Genomic DNA, 15613 nt, shown 5'->3' with positions numbered 1-15613 from the left:
TGAACACATAAGGTTTTAACATTGTCTTTATTAATGTCAGGGGTGGGGAAGCTTTTTGGCTTGGGGGTCACTGACCCATTGAAAAATCAGTCGGTGAAGAGAGGGGCAGGGAGCAAGGGATGCTGAGCTCAAGCTGCAAAAGAGCCATAGATTGCTGACCCCGATCTAGATCATCTCTGACAGATGTTTGTCAAACCTGTGCTTAAAAACCATAAACTATAAATGATGAGTTGTTGATGTGAGCAGTTCTGAAATTTATTCACATAAACAGTTTAACAGTTCTGAATAGTAAATTAACTTATAAGAATGCAAATATGACTGAGTTACAACAAAAAAGATCTGAATTCATCAGATTATTTGCCTTGAGCAGTTTAACCAGCTATAGTGTCACTTACGCAACCAGAGAAAATCATTTAACACCTTTGACCCTCTATTTCCACCTCTTTAAATAATGTGTTTATTACTTACCTACCTTGCAGAGAGACTGTGGGCTTTGATCATTCTCATTGCTGAAGTGGTTGGAAGGAAAGGGCTCTGAAAGGTCAGCTATTAAAGACTCACGATCTATTGGGATAGTTCATCAATTCCTGACCTGCCCTGACTTTGCTGTGTTCAAGAATTGAGTGAATCAAAGCAGGTTGCAAATGTTTTGGCTCAGTATTCTGTATCTTGGCTGTTTGTTTAAATTATGTTGTGTGAGCTGTTCTTTTTTTCTTTCAGAATTATGGTCTGGAGACTGAAAACCTGAGAACGCTCTCTCACAAGTTGAATGCCTCAGCCAAAAATCTTCAGAACTTTATAACGGGTAGAAGGAGGAGTGGCCATTATGATGGCAGGGCCTCCAGAAGACTGCCAAATGATTTTCTTACCTCTGTTGTTGACCTGATTGGTGCTGCCAAGAACTTGCTTGCCTGGCTGGACAGGTAATTTAGAGCTTTTTAATTCTTACCAGGAGGAGTAATTCTTCTGCTCTGTTTCTTTTTCTCTTTTTCTAAAATTAGAATTATAATTATAGGTTTTACCCTGTACATTTTAGTAAATACTTGAATTCTAAGTTGAAAAGCCCTAGGCCTGGGGCTGGCTATTAGATATTGGACTCTCTTTTGGGTCAGCTAAGCTTGATGATGACTTCTGTGAAATTAGCAATTTCAGTTTTGTTCCTAGTGAATAAACATACATGCCACAAAAATTGCCACTACAGATGGCAGGTTCATTTAAATTTCAGAAGGGAGGCAGTGATATACATTAAAAAAGAAACTGAACTGCCCTATATCCAGAGCAAAGAGTGGTTCTGACCATTCAGGGTGGAAGCAAGTTAAGATAGCAGTGCAGGGAAGTTTGAATTGCTGTTATCTGTTATCTTGGATAATTTACACAAGAAATTATACCACTCACTTATCTCTGGAAAGTCAGTGCTTACTCATTGATTTGTTGTTAACAGTAAGGGACAAGTTTATACATTAGTCACTCTTGTTGTGTCAGTTACTGCTTGGTGAAAGAATGCTATGATTTCTTATGATGAATTAGGAATCAGTTTACAATGTAACTCTCTGCGTGAACTATGTTACAATATTGATTTATGTGTGGGACACTATTTTATGTATATACTTGCATTTCTCTTGATCTATGAAAATAAAATCTATAAAAGTGATCTATAAAACCGAAAGCTTCATTTGAAATCTGAAACTCTTATGCATATAAAGGGACAACATGAAAATTCTTCACAAAGTTTATGACCCTGATGACATTCTCTGACAGAACGCCAGGAATCAGGCTCTCTTGGAATGTAATTGCATCAATCTTTATAAGCCAAAGGGGTTAGAGCTGGATAGAACTTGGATACTCCAAGGAGAGTTGGAGTCCTGCAGGCTCCATGTCCTGCCAAAAGCTGTGTTAGTGGCTCAGTAAACAGTCCTTATCCATCTTACTTTACTGAGCTGAGGCTGTAGTTTGCCCTTAAAGAGCCGTATGTACCATTTTTCAGATAATCTATAAAATGAGGACTTGATTGCTATAATTATTATATCTGCTCAGTGTTGGGGCATAGCAAACATCTTAGGTTCTAGAAGCATGTCAGGTTCATCCTGCAGTCATGCACTATTCCACTACGTAAGTTCCTCTTTTTGCACAGCCTGCTGTGTCCACAAATACCAAGTGTTTCACTCTGTATCTGGCTTTTCTGTCCCTGCTGCTTCCCAAAGTGCTCAGTTCTTCATGGTTCCCTGTCTTTTTGTGGAGTTTCTAGCCCCTTCTCTTATCTGGCCAGAAGGAAAGGAATTTGAAGTGGAAAGGGGGTTGAGCAGAACCCTAGTCTCCTGCGTAGTTGATTCATCACTTTGGTATTGCGGTTTCTTCAAAAACAGGGATGTTAACTCTAGTGTCCTGCCCAAAATCCAACTTCAGATAATTTCTTTTAACTACCTACAATTATTTCAAATACATACATTATTAATTTCCCTTCCTAAAAGTTGTTCAGTATTGCAGAAGTGTAATGGCATGATTACTGTGAGATGAGTTTACCTCTACCACAGATATCTTCTAAAGGGCTCTGAGAGCCATCAGAAAGAAAAGGGAGGTGTTTTGTCAGATGCTTTATTTTGCGTACAATACAAAAAAAAAACCACAAAAAATTTGCTGACTTGGTTCAGTCTAGTTTAATCAAAGTAAAGTTACCAACCTTAACAGTCTGTTTTAAAAACTGTTTGTCCTGCTAGCAAAAAGTTCAGCATGAAGTCACATATTGTCAAATATTTCAAATTGAAATACTTAGAGAAAATACTATAATGACCTAATGTTACTGTGTCTTTAAAATGCATGGCAAGAATGCTGAGATCTTTGCATTGAAGCTTTTAGGTGTGATGTTAGATGAAATGTTAAAAAATATTGCTACTAATTGTCAGTTAGTATGTAACTATAAGATCATTATAGTGTGTGTATATGTTTATTATCATTTTTGCATTATATCTTCTTTGGTATAACATCAGTTCCAGTAGGTAAGAATAGCAATTTCAGAAGCTGTAATTATCTCTAAAATAAACAGGTTGATGACAGTACTGTTCAATATGGCAGCTGCAGTACAAGTTTGCTCACATAGAACAAAAGTCTTAATTCTCTTTAATATGCTATAATGACTGTGTAAATCTGACTGACTTTTGAAGTTTCTTTTGGAATAATTCTGTGTTGTACCATGTCAAATTATTAATATTGCAGCTTCTCAAATGCATTATTTAATGTGTTGTTGACTGTAGATATACATTAAAACAGGTAGAGTCCAGTAACACAGAGATTTATAAGGTCTCCAACAAACTTGTTGTCCCTCTCTGGCAGGTCTCCATTTGTTAGTGTGACAGAATATTCACTGCTGAAAAACAATATTGTTCAACTGTGCCTGGAATTAACAACCATTGTGCAACAGGTAAGAATGGGTTTATTGTGTACCATACCTGAATCAGCAATGGGGAAGTGAAGAAATTGTAAAATATTCCAAACAACTGTTAGAAATTTGTCACTTCATCAGGAGCATTTGTGTGCCTTTTGGAGGCTGATGGGAGGAGGTCTGCATGTGTAATATCTCAGCTGCAAACACAGTAATTATTTTTTAGTACTATTATGAATTATTTTTTTTTAATATTTTAAATTCCTTTCAAAGATGTTAATGGGTTTTCTTTCCAAAAAGTTTAAAAAAGATAATTATTGCAATATCTACAGTTGATCCTTACTCACTTTATTTTACCCCTTTCCTCCCCTACCATATTCTATTTCCCGCCTCCCCCAATTTCCAGCATATGATTCTTCGTTGTGTGCTTTCCTTTTCCCACAACCATTGCCTGGCATTTAGTTCTTGCTTACCAATGTGATGTATATTAGACTTGAAGTTTTTTATCATAAATCAGTCTGATGGCCACCCAGGCCCTAATAATTTTGTTGTTGTTCTCCAAAGTGCTTGAAATTAGTCAATATATTTCTGATAAGAAAATGTCTAGAATTTAACACAAAATATTCCCTGGCTCACTGCTAATTGTTGCCAAAGATGAACTGAATGTATATGCATAGGAGAATTGAACAAATAAAGTAGAAATATATCTACTATATATTTTAGAGCGTTTGCCCATTTGTCTGTTTCACCAAGAACTCCTCCTAAACTGTAAGGGTATGTCTACACTACATGGCTGCCGCGCTGAGCTAATCAGCTGTTTGTTGGATCAGCACGCTAGTCTGGACACTCCGCGGTCGACATCAAAGCCCTTTGTTGACCTCCCTGGTAAACCTCATCCCACGAGGAATAATGGGGCGGTCGACAAAGGGCTTTGATGTCAACCGTGGAGTGTCCAGACTAGCGCGCTGAGCCGACAAACAGCTGTTTGTCGGCTCAGCGCGGCAGCCATTTAAATTTAAATGAAGTGGTGATTATTTAAATCGCCGCTACATTTCCCTTTGCCCAATAAACAAATCTACATTGCTCCGACGATGGAGCCATGTAGTCTAGACATACCCATAGTGAATAATAAGTGTTTTTAGGAATGAAGAAAAAATACACGATGGAATTCCCATTTAAAAATAATTACTAAAAAAGTTAAACTGACAAATTTTAACAATCCCTTGTTTAAGAAATCCAAAATAAAAATTAACTTAATAAAAATAACACTATATCCTATTTTTGAAAAAAATACAGTCATTTAAATAAAGCAGGTATATTTTCCTTTTATTTTCCAAAAATTCCCCAACCCCTTAATTGAATTAAGGATCTGAGCAAAGCCCAGTAAATCTGCTAGTGTTATAAGTCATTGTAAATAAAATCTGCCAATTTACTTCATTGATATTCATGGCCCTGTCATTTGCAATTTGAAGTATTACTGTGAACAAGACTAAAATTCCAAGAATGTTCATAGAAAGTGAAAGCTTCATAATTACTGATGCAGTATCACAAGAACAAGCAGAGAGCATGGATAATAAAGGAGGATGGAGACTTTACTTTGTCCATACTTGGTTGGACAGGACAAAGCAGCTGCAGAAAATTGTATATAGTTAGAAGATGAATGTCCTGATCTGGCAAATGCAAGAGATTGTCACTTGGAGACTAGCAGTTCAGAAGTGTGTAATCTAAACTGAATAATATCTGCAGAACGGGTATATTTCTGATGGAAATCTAGAGATTTTAGAAAGGGCCTCATGTTATCTTAATCTTTGAGATTTATTTAATAAAAATGCACTATTGGCTTTCCTTAACATTAAAATCTATTAAATAAGCAAGAACAGATTGAGATTTTTTTTAAAAAATAAAACCACACAAGGAAGTCATCTGACTGGGTGATATAATAGCTTTTCAGAAACACAGATAAAATTTATTGGTACCTGGTTGATATAACCTAGAATGTCACAGATAGATACAGAAAAGATAGCTTATTTGTATAAAAGGTGAGTTCCACAGTCATTCTGGAAGTGGAGAGCAGCAGTCATTATTTAAGCTTAGAAAACATGTGGATTGTGATTTTGTGCCTTGTTTCATAGAATCTCAGAATCATAGGGCTGGAAGAGACCTCAGAAGGTCATCAATCTAGCCCCCTGCCCAAGGCAGGACCAATCCCAACTAAATCAACCCACCCAGGGCTTTGTCAAGCCGAGACTTAAACACCTCTAGGGATGGAGATTCCACCACCTCCCTAGGTAACCCATTCCAGTGCTTCATTCCATGGGAAGCATGTTTGCAATTCAAAGATTGTATTTTGATATGAAAATAAGTGGTACCCTTTTGATATACAAGTGCAACAAGAAACACTGAAGCTCTAGAGCAGTTGTCCCCATGCTCTTTACCTCACACTTCTCCTTATCCCTGTTGGCAGCCCTCCTTGTCCAGAGCCAGGAGTAGGAACATGATTCCAGGAGAGTGGGATGTGGATGGGGGTAATGGGGCTGAGGCTAGGGCTGCAACTGGGGCCAGGAGTGGATCCAAGAACAGGTTCCCAGGCAGGGAGCAGGCAAATTGGGCCAGGAGTGGAGCTGGGCAGTGCTCTTTCCCAACCCCTTCTGGTCCAGACCTCAGCTGTGCCGTTCCAAATGTTCCTCTGAACCCCTAGACTGAAGACCCCTGCTCTAGAGAAAAGTCTAAGTCAAAGGTGAGCAATAATTTTTGAGAAAATTTTTAAGTTGCCTCGGGCCACCCTGGAAGGGGCAGGTCTTCAGGCAGATGGGACGGGACTAGAACACCCATGCTTCCCCACCCACAGACCCTGATTAGTGTGGGGATGGGAGGAGCATGTAAAGTGTCCCCCACCTCTGAGAATTGCCAGCTGTTCAGAACAGTTAACAGTTCCCTCTAGGTACCAGTGCCTCTGGCAGTGGGAGGAGACTTCATGTGCTCCCCTATGCTTCCCCCAGGTCAATCAGGGCCTGGGGAGGGGGAAGCATGTGAACTCTCTCACTCCCTGCTCCCATCCTGCAAGGGAGTCAACCGCCAACTGAGTAGCTGCTGGAAGTTGACTTTAAGTGCTGAGCCCTTTGAAGGGCAGGTGGAGACTTTGCACACTTCCCCCTCCCCCAAACCCTGATTGGCCTGGGGGTGGAGGGAGTGTGAAAAGTCTCCTCCCACCCTGCCCCTGTCCTGAAAGAAGTGTGCGACGCTTAGAAGCACCCCACCTCTTGCAGGGCATGAGGAAACTTTGTGCGTTCCTCTTGCCCCCAGGCCAATCAGGGTCTGGGGGCAGGGGAAAGATGATTTCAGCTATTTAAATCTGAAATTTCATGGTGTTAATTGTTGGGGTTCTGACCTAAAAAGGAGTTGGGAGGTTGTCACAAAGTTATTGTGGGGGGTGTTGCAGTACAGCTATCCTTACTTCTGCTGTGCTGTGAATGGCAGTGCTGGCTTCAGAGATGAGTAGCTGGAGAGGAGTGGTTGCTGGCTGGGACCCCAGCTCCGAAGGCAGAGCCACCTCCACTACCAACAGCGCAGAAATGAAGATGTGATAATATGGTACTGTCGCTCTCTGGCTGCTCAGCTCTGAAGGCAGAAGTATTGTGGCATGCTATGCCTTTTTTTCTGTTCTGCTGGCAGGGTGCTGCTTTCAGAGCTAGGCACCTAGCCATTTGCCATGGCCTCCCAGCTGATCAACTCTGAAGGCAGTATAGAAGTAAGGGCAGCAATATCACAATCCCCGTAAAGTAACCTTGAATCCTCCATGCAATTCCCTTTTTAGGTAGGATCCTCAATTTGAGAAACAATGGTCTGTTCCATGAAATCTGTATAGGCAAATAGCACGCAAAAGACCATATTTCACTGGGGCTATGACTACACTATATTTCTTTTGGAAAAAGGTGAGCAGATTGTGACCCGCAATTTGCGTACCTTTTTCCGATTCTTTTTTCGGAAGAGGCTTTTCCAACATTTAGCGCATTTACATGGGGCCAAATGTAGAAAAACCTCCTCTTTCAGAAAAGCCCTTATTCCTCATAAAATGAGGAATACAGGGCTTTTGAAAGAATGCGTCCACTTTTTTGGAAACTGATCTAAAAAATGGACGCATTCCCTGGATGCGGCAGAGTTTTTCTACGATACCAGAGGTTTCCTGGAAAAACTCTGTAATGTAGCCATAGCCTCAGGGAGACCAGATTTCACAGTTCTCAACTTATTTTTTCATTACCATTAATTTGGTGGAGTCGTATCAATAAGCCATACATTCTTTTTTAGAGTCACTGTTTTCCAGGATATAGCCCATATTCTTTGTTCTGAGATGCATGACCTTGCCTTTGGCTCTCTTAATGGATGCTACTTGATTGTTTCAAGCGTGTGAAGGGTCTACTCTGGAGCATTCTATCAGCTGTCTGTTCTTATCATTATTTATCACTCATCCAATTGTTATGTCATCTACACACTTTATCACCATAATTGCACATTTCTTCAAGGTTATTGAAAAAAACTGAATAGTATTTGGCTGAGCATCAGTCCCTGTGGTGCTTTGTGAGAAACCCCACCACTTGCTCAAAAATCCCCATTAATAATCACTTTGTGAGATTAAAAAAATTGTTCTAAGCACATCTACTTATAGATTCAAGACTAAATCTAATTCTTCAGTATTTTACTCAATTAGAATGGTGAAGGCTTAGGGTACTCTGTCAAGGACATTCTGGATGATGCAAGAGGTGGGTGATATCTTGTGTAAATGTGGATATGTAACACTGCTACTACCACTTTGTAGTTCTTGTTATTTTTACCATTTTATAAAACAGAGTTAAATGATGGGTATTCTATGGTATAAAAGCCCTACATTAAAACCCATCCACCTTTAAACGTGTCACTAGTCAGTTTTTTGGGGAGGGATAAATATGTCAAGTTTGCAATGATTTATTTCCAAAATAAATAGAGTATGTGTGTTAAACCTTACAGTTTGCTTACTGAGTTTCCCTAATGCATACTACATGTCAAAAAGAAAATAATTGAGCACAGTATTCTAAGGCATGTCTACACTAGGAAATTATTTCAAAATAACTTATTTCAAAATAATAGCTCTCAAAATAACTATTCTGAATTAAGCTTATTCCCCAAAGAAAGCAGGAGTTATTATTTTGAAATAACCAGTGTCTTATTTTGAAATAACGGGCTTGGTAATATGGACGCTCTGCTTGTTATTTTGAAATAAGGTCTAAGTGTGATTCTCCAGATTCTCTTAAATAATTAGGAGCTTCAGGGGATTGCCGAGTTAGTCTGTTACAGAAAAAAACAACAAATGGTCTGGTAGCACTTTATAGACTAACAAAACATGTAGATGGTATCATGAGCTTTCGTGGGCACAGCCCACTTCTTCAGATGACCTGAATTATGAGTAGGGGATATGAAAACTCGAAATAAATAGGAGAGGGGAAGGAGAAGGGGGAGAAAAATTAAAAAAGGAAGGGGTGTGTGAGACAGAGCATCATTAAGTATCTGGAGAATTTGTACTTAAACCTAAGCAGATCAAAGTAAATAGATAGATGCTAAGACAGAAAGGCTACCACTCACAGAGCTGTTAGCACCTTCAGTGGTTATGAAGTAGGTTGTGTCCTAGCCAGCCAATATCTTGATTGAGTCTACATGTTTTGTAGTCTATAAAGTGCTGCCAGACCATTTGTTGTTTTTTTCTTAAATAATTATTTAAACCAGGCAGATATCGGAAAAAAATCCTTATACATATATCTTCTGAAATTTATCTTAACAACTATTAAAAAGAAAAGTTATAGATGTTAACATACTTTTCAGTAAGCAACATAAGCATAGACTCTTTTATCTAAAATTAATTCATTACACTCTACAAAACAGAGAAATTTCAGATTTACTAAACATATGAGTCCTTTATTCTTTGACCTGAGATAATTAAGTTTACTCAGAATAATACTTACATTGTATTTGACACCTAAATTAAAGGAATAGTTTAGATGGGAACATTAGCTATAGAGTACAAATATAAGCCTTGCTCTGATCATTTTGTTGTCTTGGTGCTTGGTGGGTTAAAGGGAGGCAGTATTTAATAAAATGAGTATTCTGTTTGAAGTATGTTAAACTAGTAAGAAAAAATGCTTTAGACATTGCCAGCCACACTAATTGAGTACTTTTTGTGCTGTGGGGGAAAAAAGCCAGTATGAATACAGAAAAAACATCAAAGGCATACTTAACCATGAAGTGCAAATAGAAATTCTTCTATGTCCCTAAGTTCTTTGGTTCTTATCATCTTCTGCTTTTAACCTTTTTTCTTGTACTGAAACTAATTTCTCCCCAAGACTGTGTCCATAGAGAAATCAATTTTTGTAAAACAAATGCTGATACACTAAAACAAACTCCATAATGCAATATCTTTAAGCATAAATGGTGAGATTCTTACTTTCACTCAATTTGCTGTACACTGAGTAAAAGTCCTGCAACTGAGTAAAGAGACTCTAAAAGCCCCAGATCTAGTCAAGGAAAGATATTCCCAGCACAGGAAATGAGGAAGACAACAATAGACTGCCTCCTGAGGTTCCCTTTTCAAGCTCAGATATGAGCCATACAAGAGGGCTGTGTCTACATTGGCACCCTTTTCCGGAAAAGGGATGCTAATGAGACAAGTCGGAATTGCAAATGCCGCGGGGGATTTAAATATCCCCCGCGGCATTTGCATGAACATGGCTGCCGCTTTTTTCCAGCTCGGGCTTTGCCGGAGAAAAGCGCCAGTCTAGACGGGATCGTTCGGAAAATAAAGCCTTTTCGGAAGATCCCTTATTCCTCTTAAAATCAGGAACAAGGGATCTTCCGGAAAAGGCTTTATTTTCCGAAAGATCCCGTCTAGACTGGCGCTTTTCTCCGGCAAAGCCCCAAGCCGGAAAAAAGCGGCAGCCATGTTCATGCAAATGCCGCGGGGGATATTTAAATCCCCTGCGGCATTTGCAATTCCGACTTGTCTCATTAGCATTCCTTTTACGGAAAAGGGTGCCAATGTAGACACAGCTGCAGTGTTTGTGGGGACAGAGGGGGCACAGCCAGGTCTGGCCTTACCATGAGGCAAACTGAGGTGGCCACCTCAGGTGCCAGACTGTGGGGGGAGGGGTGCCACTAGGACCCAGAGTGTAGAAAATTGTGTCTGCTGCTGGTGCATCTGTATTCTCTCTGCTCTAGATGCATAGAGATGCTGGAGTGTTGTGTTGTAGGAAGGAGGGCACAAGACACATAACAGGCAGGCAGGAGAAAAGGTGGCATGGGATCGTCATTTGAGCTCCCTGCCTCGGGTGCCAAAATGTTGTGGGCTGGCCCTGGGCACTGCATACTGCATTGGTGAAATTTTTGGAAGTCCGGGGGGGCTGTTGTAACTTAGGCACATCTGCACTACAAATGTACATTGGTGAAGCTGTACTGATGTACTGCATCTAGTGAACGCACTCTAAGCCAACAGGAGAGAGCTTTCTTCTTGAGTTAATAATTACACCTTGTGACGGATCGGGCCGTGTCTGGGCACAGCTGAGGGTGTCCGCTCAGGGCGAATTGCTCAAATCCGGGGCTCCTTACAGCCCCCCTGACTAGTGACCTCTCCAAATAGGCCACAAACCAGTCTCACAGAGTGCTTCAGCTGCCTGCCTGAAGCTTCACGAGCAAACCCCTCTGACACCCCAGCAATATCCGTGCCCCAGATGGCCTCGGGCCTCATACACAGGTGGGGGGGTCCTAGCACCCAATCCCACCTACCCCGAACAAGTTCTGTCCAGTTCCAAGAAACCAGCCACAGATCCCTGGTCAATTTACCCTCTGGACCTTACCCACAAATCACGCTGGGCCAATCCTTTATAATATATATCTAAAGGTTTATTATTACAATAAAGAAAAGCATGAGAGTAAGGTTATTAAAGTACAGTACGTTACATGCACCAAATCTCCCAGTTCTCGATGTAGGCTCTAGCAGAGGTGTTGCAGCTGCTGGTTTAAAAGTTCTTATTGCATATCCTATCATCAGGATGGGTTCACAGGTCTTCCAGGCTCTTCGATCCCTGCAATGCTGCCTCTGGGATGAAGTGCTGAGCTGAGAACAAAATGGCATCGACCACATGGCCTCTTTATACCCCCTTCCTGGCCTCTTCTGGTCTCAGCCGGTCACCTGGTCCTCAGCCTCTCTCTGCTGGCAGCTCTTAGGTCTCCGCCCTCATGCTTTAGGTGTGTCTTTGGCCCATCAAGTGCCATTGTTCTACAGGGCTTCACTACTCAGCCTGTCCATAGCAATGCTTAACCCATTCCAAGAAATATTCAGCTTCCACACAGATTCCTATCTACACACACAGACATTATATACTCACATAAATAGTGTACACAGGATCAACAAACAATAAGCTCCCATTCAATACCCCACATGGCTCCCTTTTATACCAATTTCTGGGGCCAACACCCCCACTTAGGGGTGCAGCAGCGATCTGGCTACTTCCCTCCAATTCAGTAAGGTGACACACCTGTGAGAGGCGGTATCTATTTCATCAGGAGAAGCATTCCCATTGACAATACTGTCTATGTTGGGAGTGGGGATGGGCTAGGACTGGTATGACTATATTGCTTAGGGACGTAGATTTGTCATACCTCTGAGCAATGTGGATGTACCAAAGTAATCAAATCTTAGACAGGCTTCCTTAGCTGTCTCTAAACTTGGCTGGGGGCTGCTATGGTCCCTGGAATAGCCCAGAATTGAACAGGTGCCTAGGTAGCTAATATCCATCTTACATGTTTGTGCTATAATTTCTTTGCTCTGCTTCATAAGCCTCAAGAATCTCAATAAGTAAGAGAAGTAAGAGGTTTAAGCTATTTGTTATTGGAAAAGAGGAGACTTCAAACAAACTCAATAGAAACAAAAAACAGGACTAAAGTCTTTAAAGTGCTACACAGTCCTGTTTTTTGTTTCAGCTGCACCAGACTAACACGGCTACATTTCTACCACTAACTCAGTAGAAGATTTCAAAATTTGTTAAGGCACTGATGAGGAAGGAAGTTTCTGATAATAAAAAGTGGAATATTATTATGTGATAGGATATTATCTAGATATTAGGTCTTGATAAGGAATTTAGGACAAATTATTTCTTATCCAAGCTGGTCAAGACATTTTCATGGAATATTCTTTAGTTAGAAAATGACGGGGGGGGGAGGGGGGTTGTCAAAAACAAACTTCCTCTGGGAACATAATGATTTTTGACAACATTTTATTTCAGTTTTTTTTTAAAAAAAATCACATTTAAATTAAATTGAAATATTAAATGTTGACTTGTCGACTTTTTTCATTTCAAATGTTTTTTTGTTTCATATTCTTTTTATATTACAGCTTGGACTTCCCTGGTCTGACAGCTTTGGGACCTGACTGGTCCCAGATGAGATATTTTTCCAGACCAGGGGAGGTCATTTCTGCTGCTTCCCAGTTTCCTCGCTCCCCTTGCAGCATAGCTGAAGCCATGCACCAGCTCCCTGCTCCTCCTGCAGCCCAGCTGAGCTGCACACCTCCTCACAGCCCAGATAAGCCATGCATCAGCTCCCCCCCCCCGCCACACACAGCCCAACTGAGCTGTGTGCCAGCTCCCAGGCTCATACCCCCCTGCAGCCTGCTGGGACTCTGATCCTGAAACATCTGTGGTCATGCCGGACCACAGATGTTGCCAGACCAGAGAATCCCAGATTTTAGAGGTGCAACCTGTACAAAAGATTTGATTAACCCAAAACAACTTTTTAAAATTTGTATTTTGTTTGAAATATTGAAATTCCTTACCTTTGTTTCAAATCCAAATTGCAAAGTTTTCTATTAAATGAACATTTACCCTCACAGCTCTAATGCTATGTAAATCAGTTTCAGTATAAGTAAATTTCAGAGGCATCTAGGTTAGTTTCTTGAGAAGACAGAGACATGGAAGGCTGAGAGCAACCCAGAAATGAAACAACAAATCAAAAAACAAAAAACTATAAGTGTAAGTCCATAATAACAGTTTGTTGTTCCCAAAATAGCTGATATTCTTATAATAAGGCATTTAGGTGTGTAAATGGAGGGTGATGTGATAGGGTTTACAGATCAGACAATATATTGGAGCAAATTATGAGACAATATTGAGACAAGGAGACCGATACATCAGCAGTTGTCAGCTTGTTCTAGGTGGTGAAGAAGAATTCATTTTGAATTTAATAATTCTTGGCAATATTGCAATTATATTTATAAAGTTTCTGTTCCTTGCATGCTTGGATATAGGTATTGTCCTACTGAACTCTTTTCAATTATCAAAAAGTACTGGGATTCCCTCCAGCAAAAGAGGCCCACAAAAGGAAATATCAGTGAAAAGATGCAAACCAAATGCATCTATGCAATGGTTGGGTTTAAATGCATGGCTCAACTAAACTTGTGCTCAGAATTCAGAGTGAGCTTTTTTTGTAGTTTTCAACAATTTGGTTGAAATTAAAAAAAATCACTTTCTTCTATGTTCACAATTCGTGGTTCAGGTTAGAGCCAGAAGCACATTTAGTAAAGCACAGACCATGACAGGATAGCAATTCTTGAAATATTTATACTCTGCCCAAATATGGGCAAAGGTGAAATTTTAGTAAGTGTCTTCATATTCTTTATAGTCCAGTTTCTTAGGCTTCAAATAGGCCATTTTTTGAAAAGTGCAAATCACACAATTCAAAACAATTCTCACAGGGTATTGTTAATTACATAAATGCTGATTGAGATGCAAAGCAAAATGGTAGTTTTCTTCTTAAAATATGTATTTGCTATTGCACTTATAAATGGACAGCATTTTTATTTTCCATGTTATCTACAGTTTCTGCAGTCCCATAAAGCCAGGCTCAAAACATACAGTCAAAACATACATTCATATACAAAACTAACAGCATGTGAGTGTGTCACGCTGGTTGTTTGTTTGTAAAAAATGTGCAGATATTTCAATCTGAAGAATATATCATCTAAAGTTTAAGAAAAAAAGGGAATGTTAATGGGTAATATTGTGTTTGAGGCAGGGCTCTTGGCAGGTGTAACTGTTTGGAATAAGTCTTTATGTGACAGTTGAAATAGACTCAGAATAACTGTCACACAAAAGTCACACAAAAGCCTTTGCTGTAGTGAAAGGATGTCATAATGTGTTAAGTTAGTAAGTTCAAAGAGCCAGTGAATACATCCTTACTTTACTTTTACTGTGCATAAAAATGCTTATGACTTTGCTAACAAGTGGAAGCATTTTCCTCAGGCACATTGGATATTGAAAAATATATATTTGGTCTCAAACTTTTAAAATAATTTACAAGTGGCATAAATAAGAATGTAACTTCTCTTGTTATACCCAGCAATGTCACCACTAGCGGTAAGGTTTATCCATTTTTCCCTATAAAATCTTTATTAGAAGGTAGTGGGTGAAAAATAAATTTCTGTACTGTTTTGATTGAAACATAGAGCTTGAACTTAATTCAACGTCTCTAACAAGAATGAGATTGATATTTTGTGGGGAATGCTCATAAGTTACCTAGTTATTATCTTTTCAGAAGACTCAGTTGCATATAGCAATTTTTAAAAAACTATGATCTAAAGACTAGACATATAATTGTATCTTTTCCTCCTGAAGGACAACAAAGCACTTAATGGCTGATTTTTCACTGGCCCATATGTAGTTGCCGAAGGGGAGTAACCCCAGAGCAGGGACCAGTCTAGTTGTCATCTTTTCATTCACTAGCAACACGAGCCAAAACCAAAAAGGGCAGGGTAAAATTCATGACTTTTTACTGCATTCACACCACGTAGGGGATGGGAGCTCAGGCTCCATGTCCTCCTTAAGGGGTGCAGCAGTATCGAAACATCACTTTCCCATGAAGAAAAGAAATGGAAAGGGTGTGCTACCACTAAACTGATTATATAAAAATCCACCAATAAAATATTGTTGTCCATCTGACAAAATATGACAGCTGTTTACCAAAGCACAGAACTCTACACAGCATGTCAGAACGAGCCGTGAAAAATAACATATTTTTCAATGGGGATTAAAAACTGTATTAATCCACAACTTGGGAACTGCACACATTTTTCTTCAGAAAAAGGACACTAACAAAGAGTTGTGTAGATCTCCCACACAAATAAGTTTGATTTAAATATTCATTTAAATATTCATTTAAAACATT

The 15613-nt window shown here is 39.7% G+C and overlaps 1 protein-coding gene across 1 annotated transcript in view; it reads left to right on the top strand.

Moving 5' to 3' along the window:
- Positions 1-15613, top strand: part of LOC142831310 (connector enhancer of kinase suppressor of ras 2-like) — a 212766-nt gene that overhangs the window by 42945 nt on the left and 154208 nt on the right. Inside the window, exons 3-4 of the mRNA XM_075941203.1 lie at positions 721-923; positions 3328-3415. Of these exons, the coding sequence (XP_075797318.1) occupies positions 721-923; positions 3328-3415 (291 nt within the window). The remainder of the gene's footprint in view (positions 1-720; positions 924-3327; positions 3416-15613) is intronic.

The sequence above is a fragment of the Pelodiscus sinensis genome, chromosome 13 (genome assembly GCF_049634645.1).
Source record: "Pelodiscus sinensis isolate JC-2024 chromosome 13, ASM4963464v1, whole genome shotgun sequence".
In the NCBI taxonomy this organism is placed as follows: Eukaryota; Metazoa; Chordata; order Testudines; family Trionychidae; genus Pelodiscus; species Pelodiscus sinensis.
Note: the sequence above shows the minus strand (reverse complement) of the source record. Positions and strands in the feature narration are given on the sequence as shown.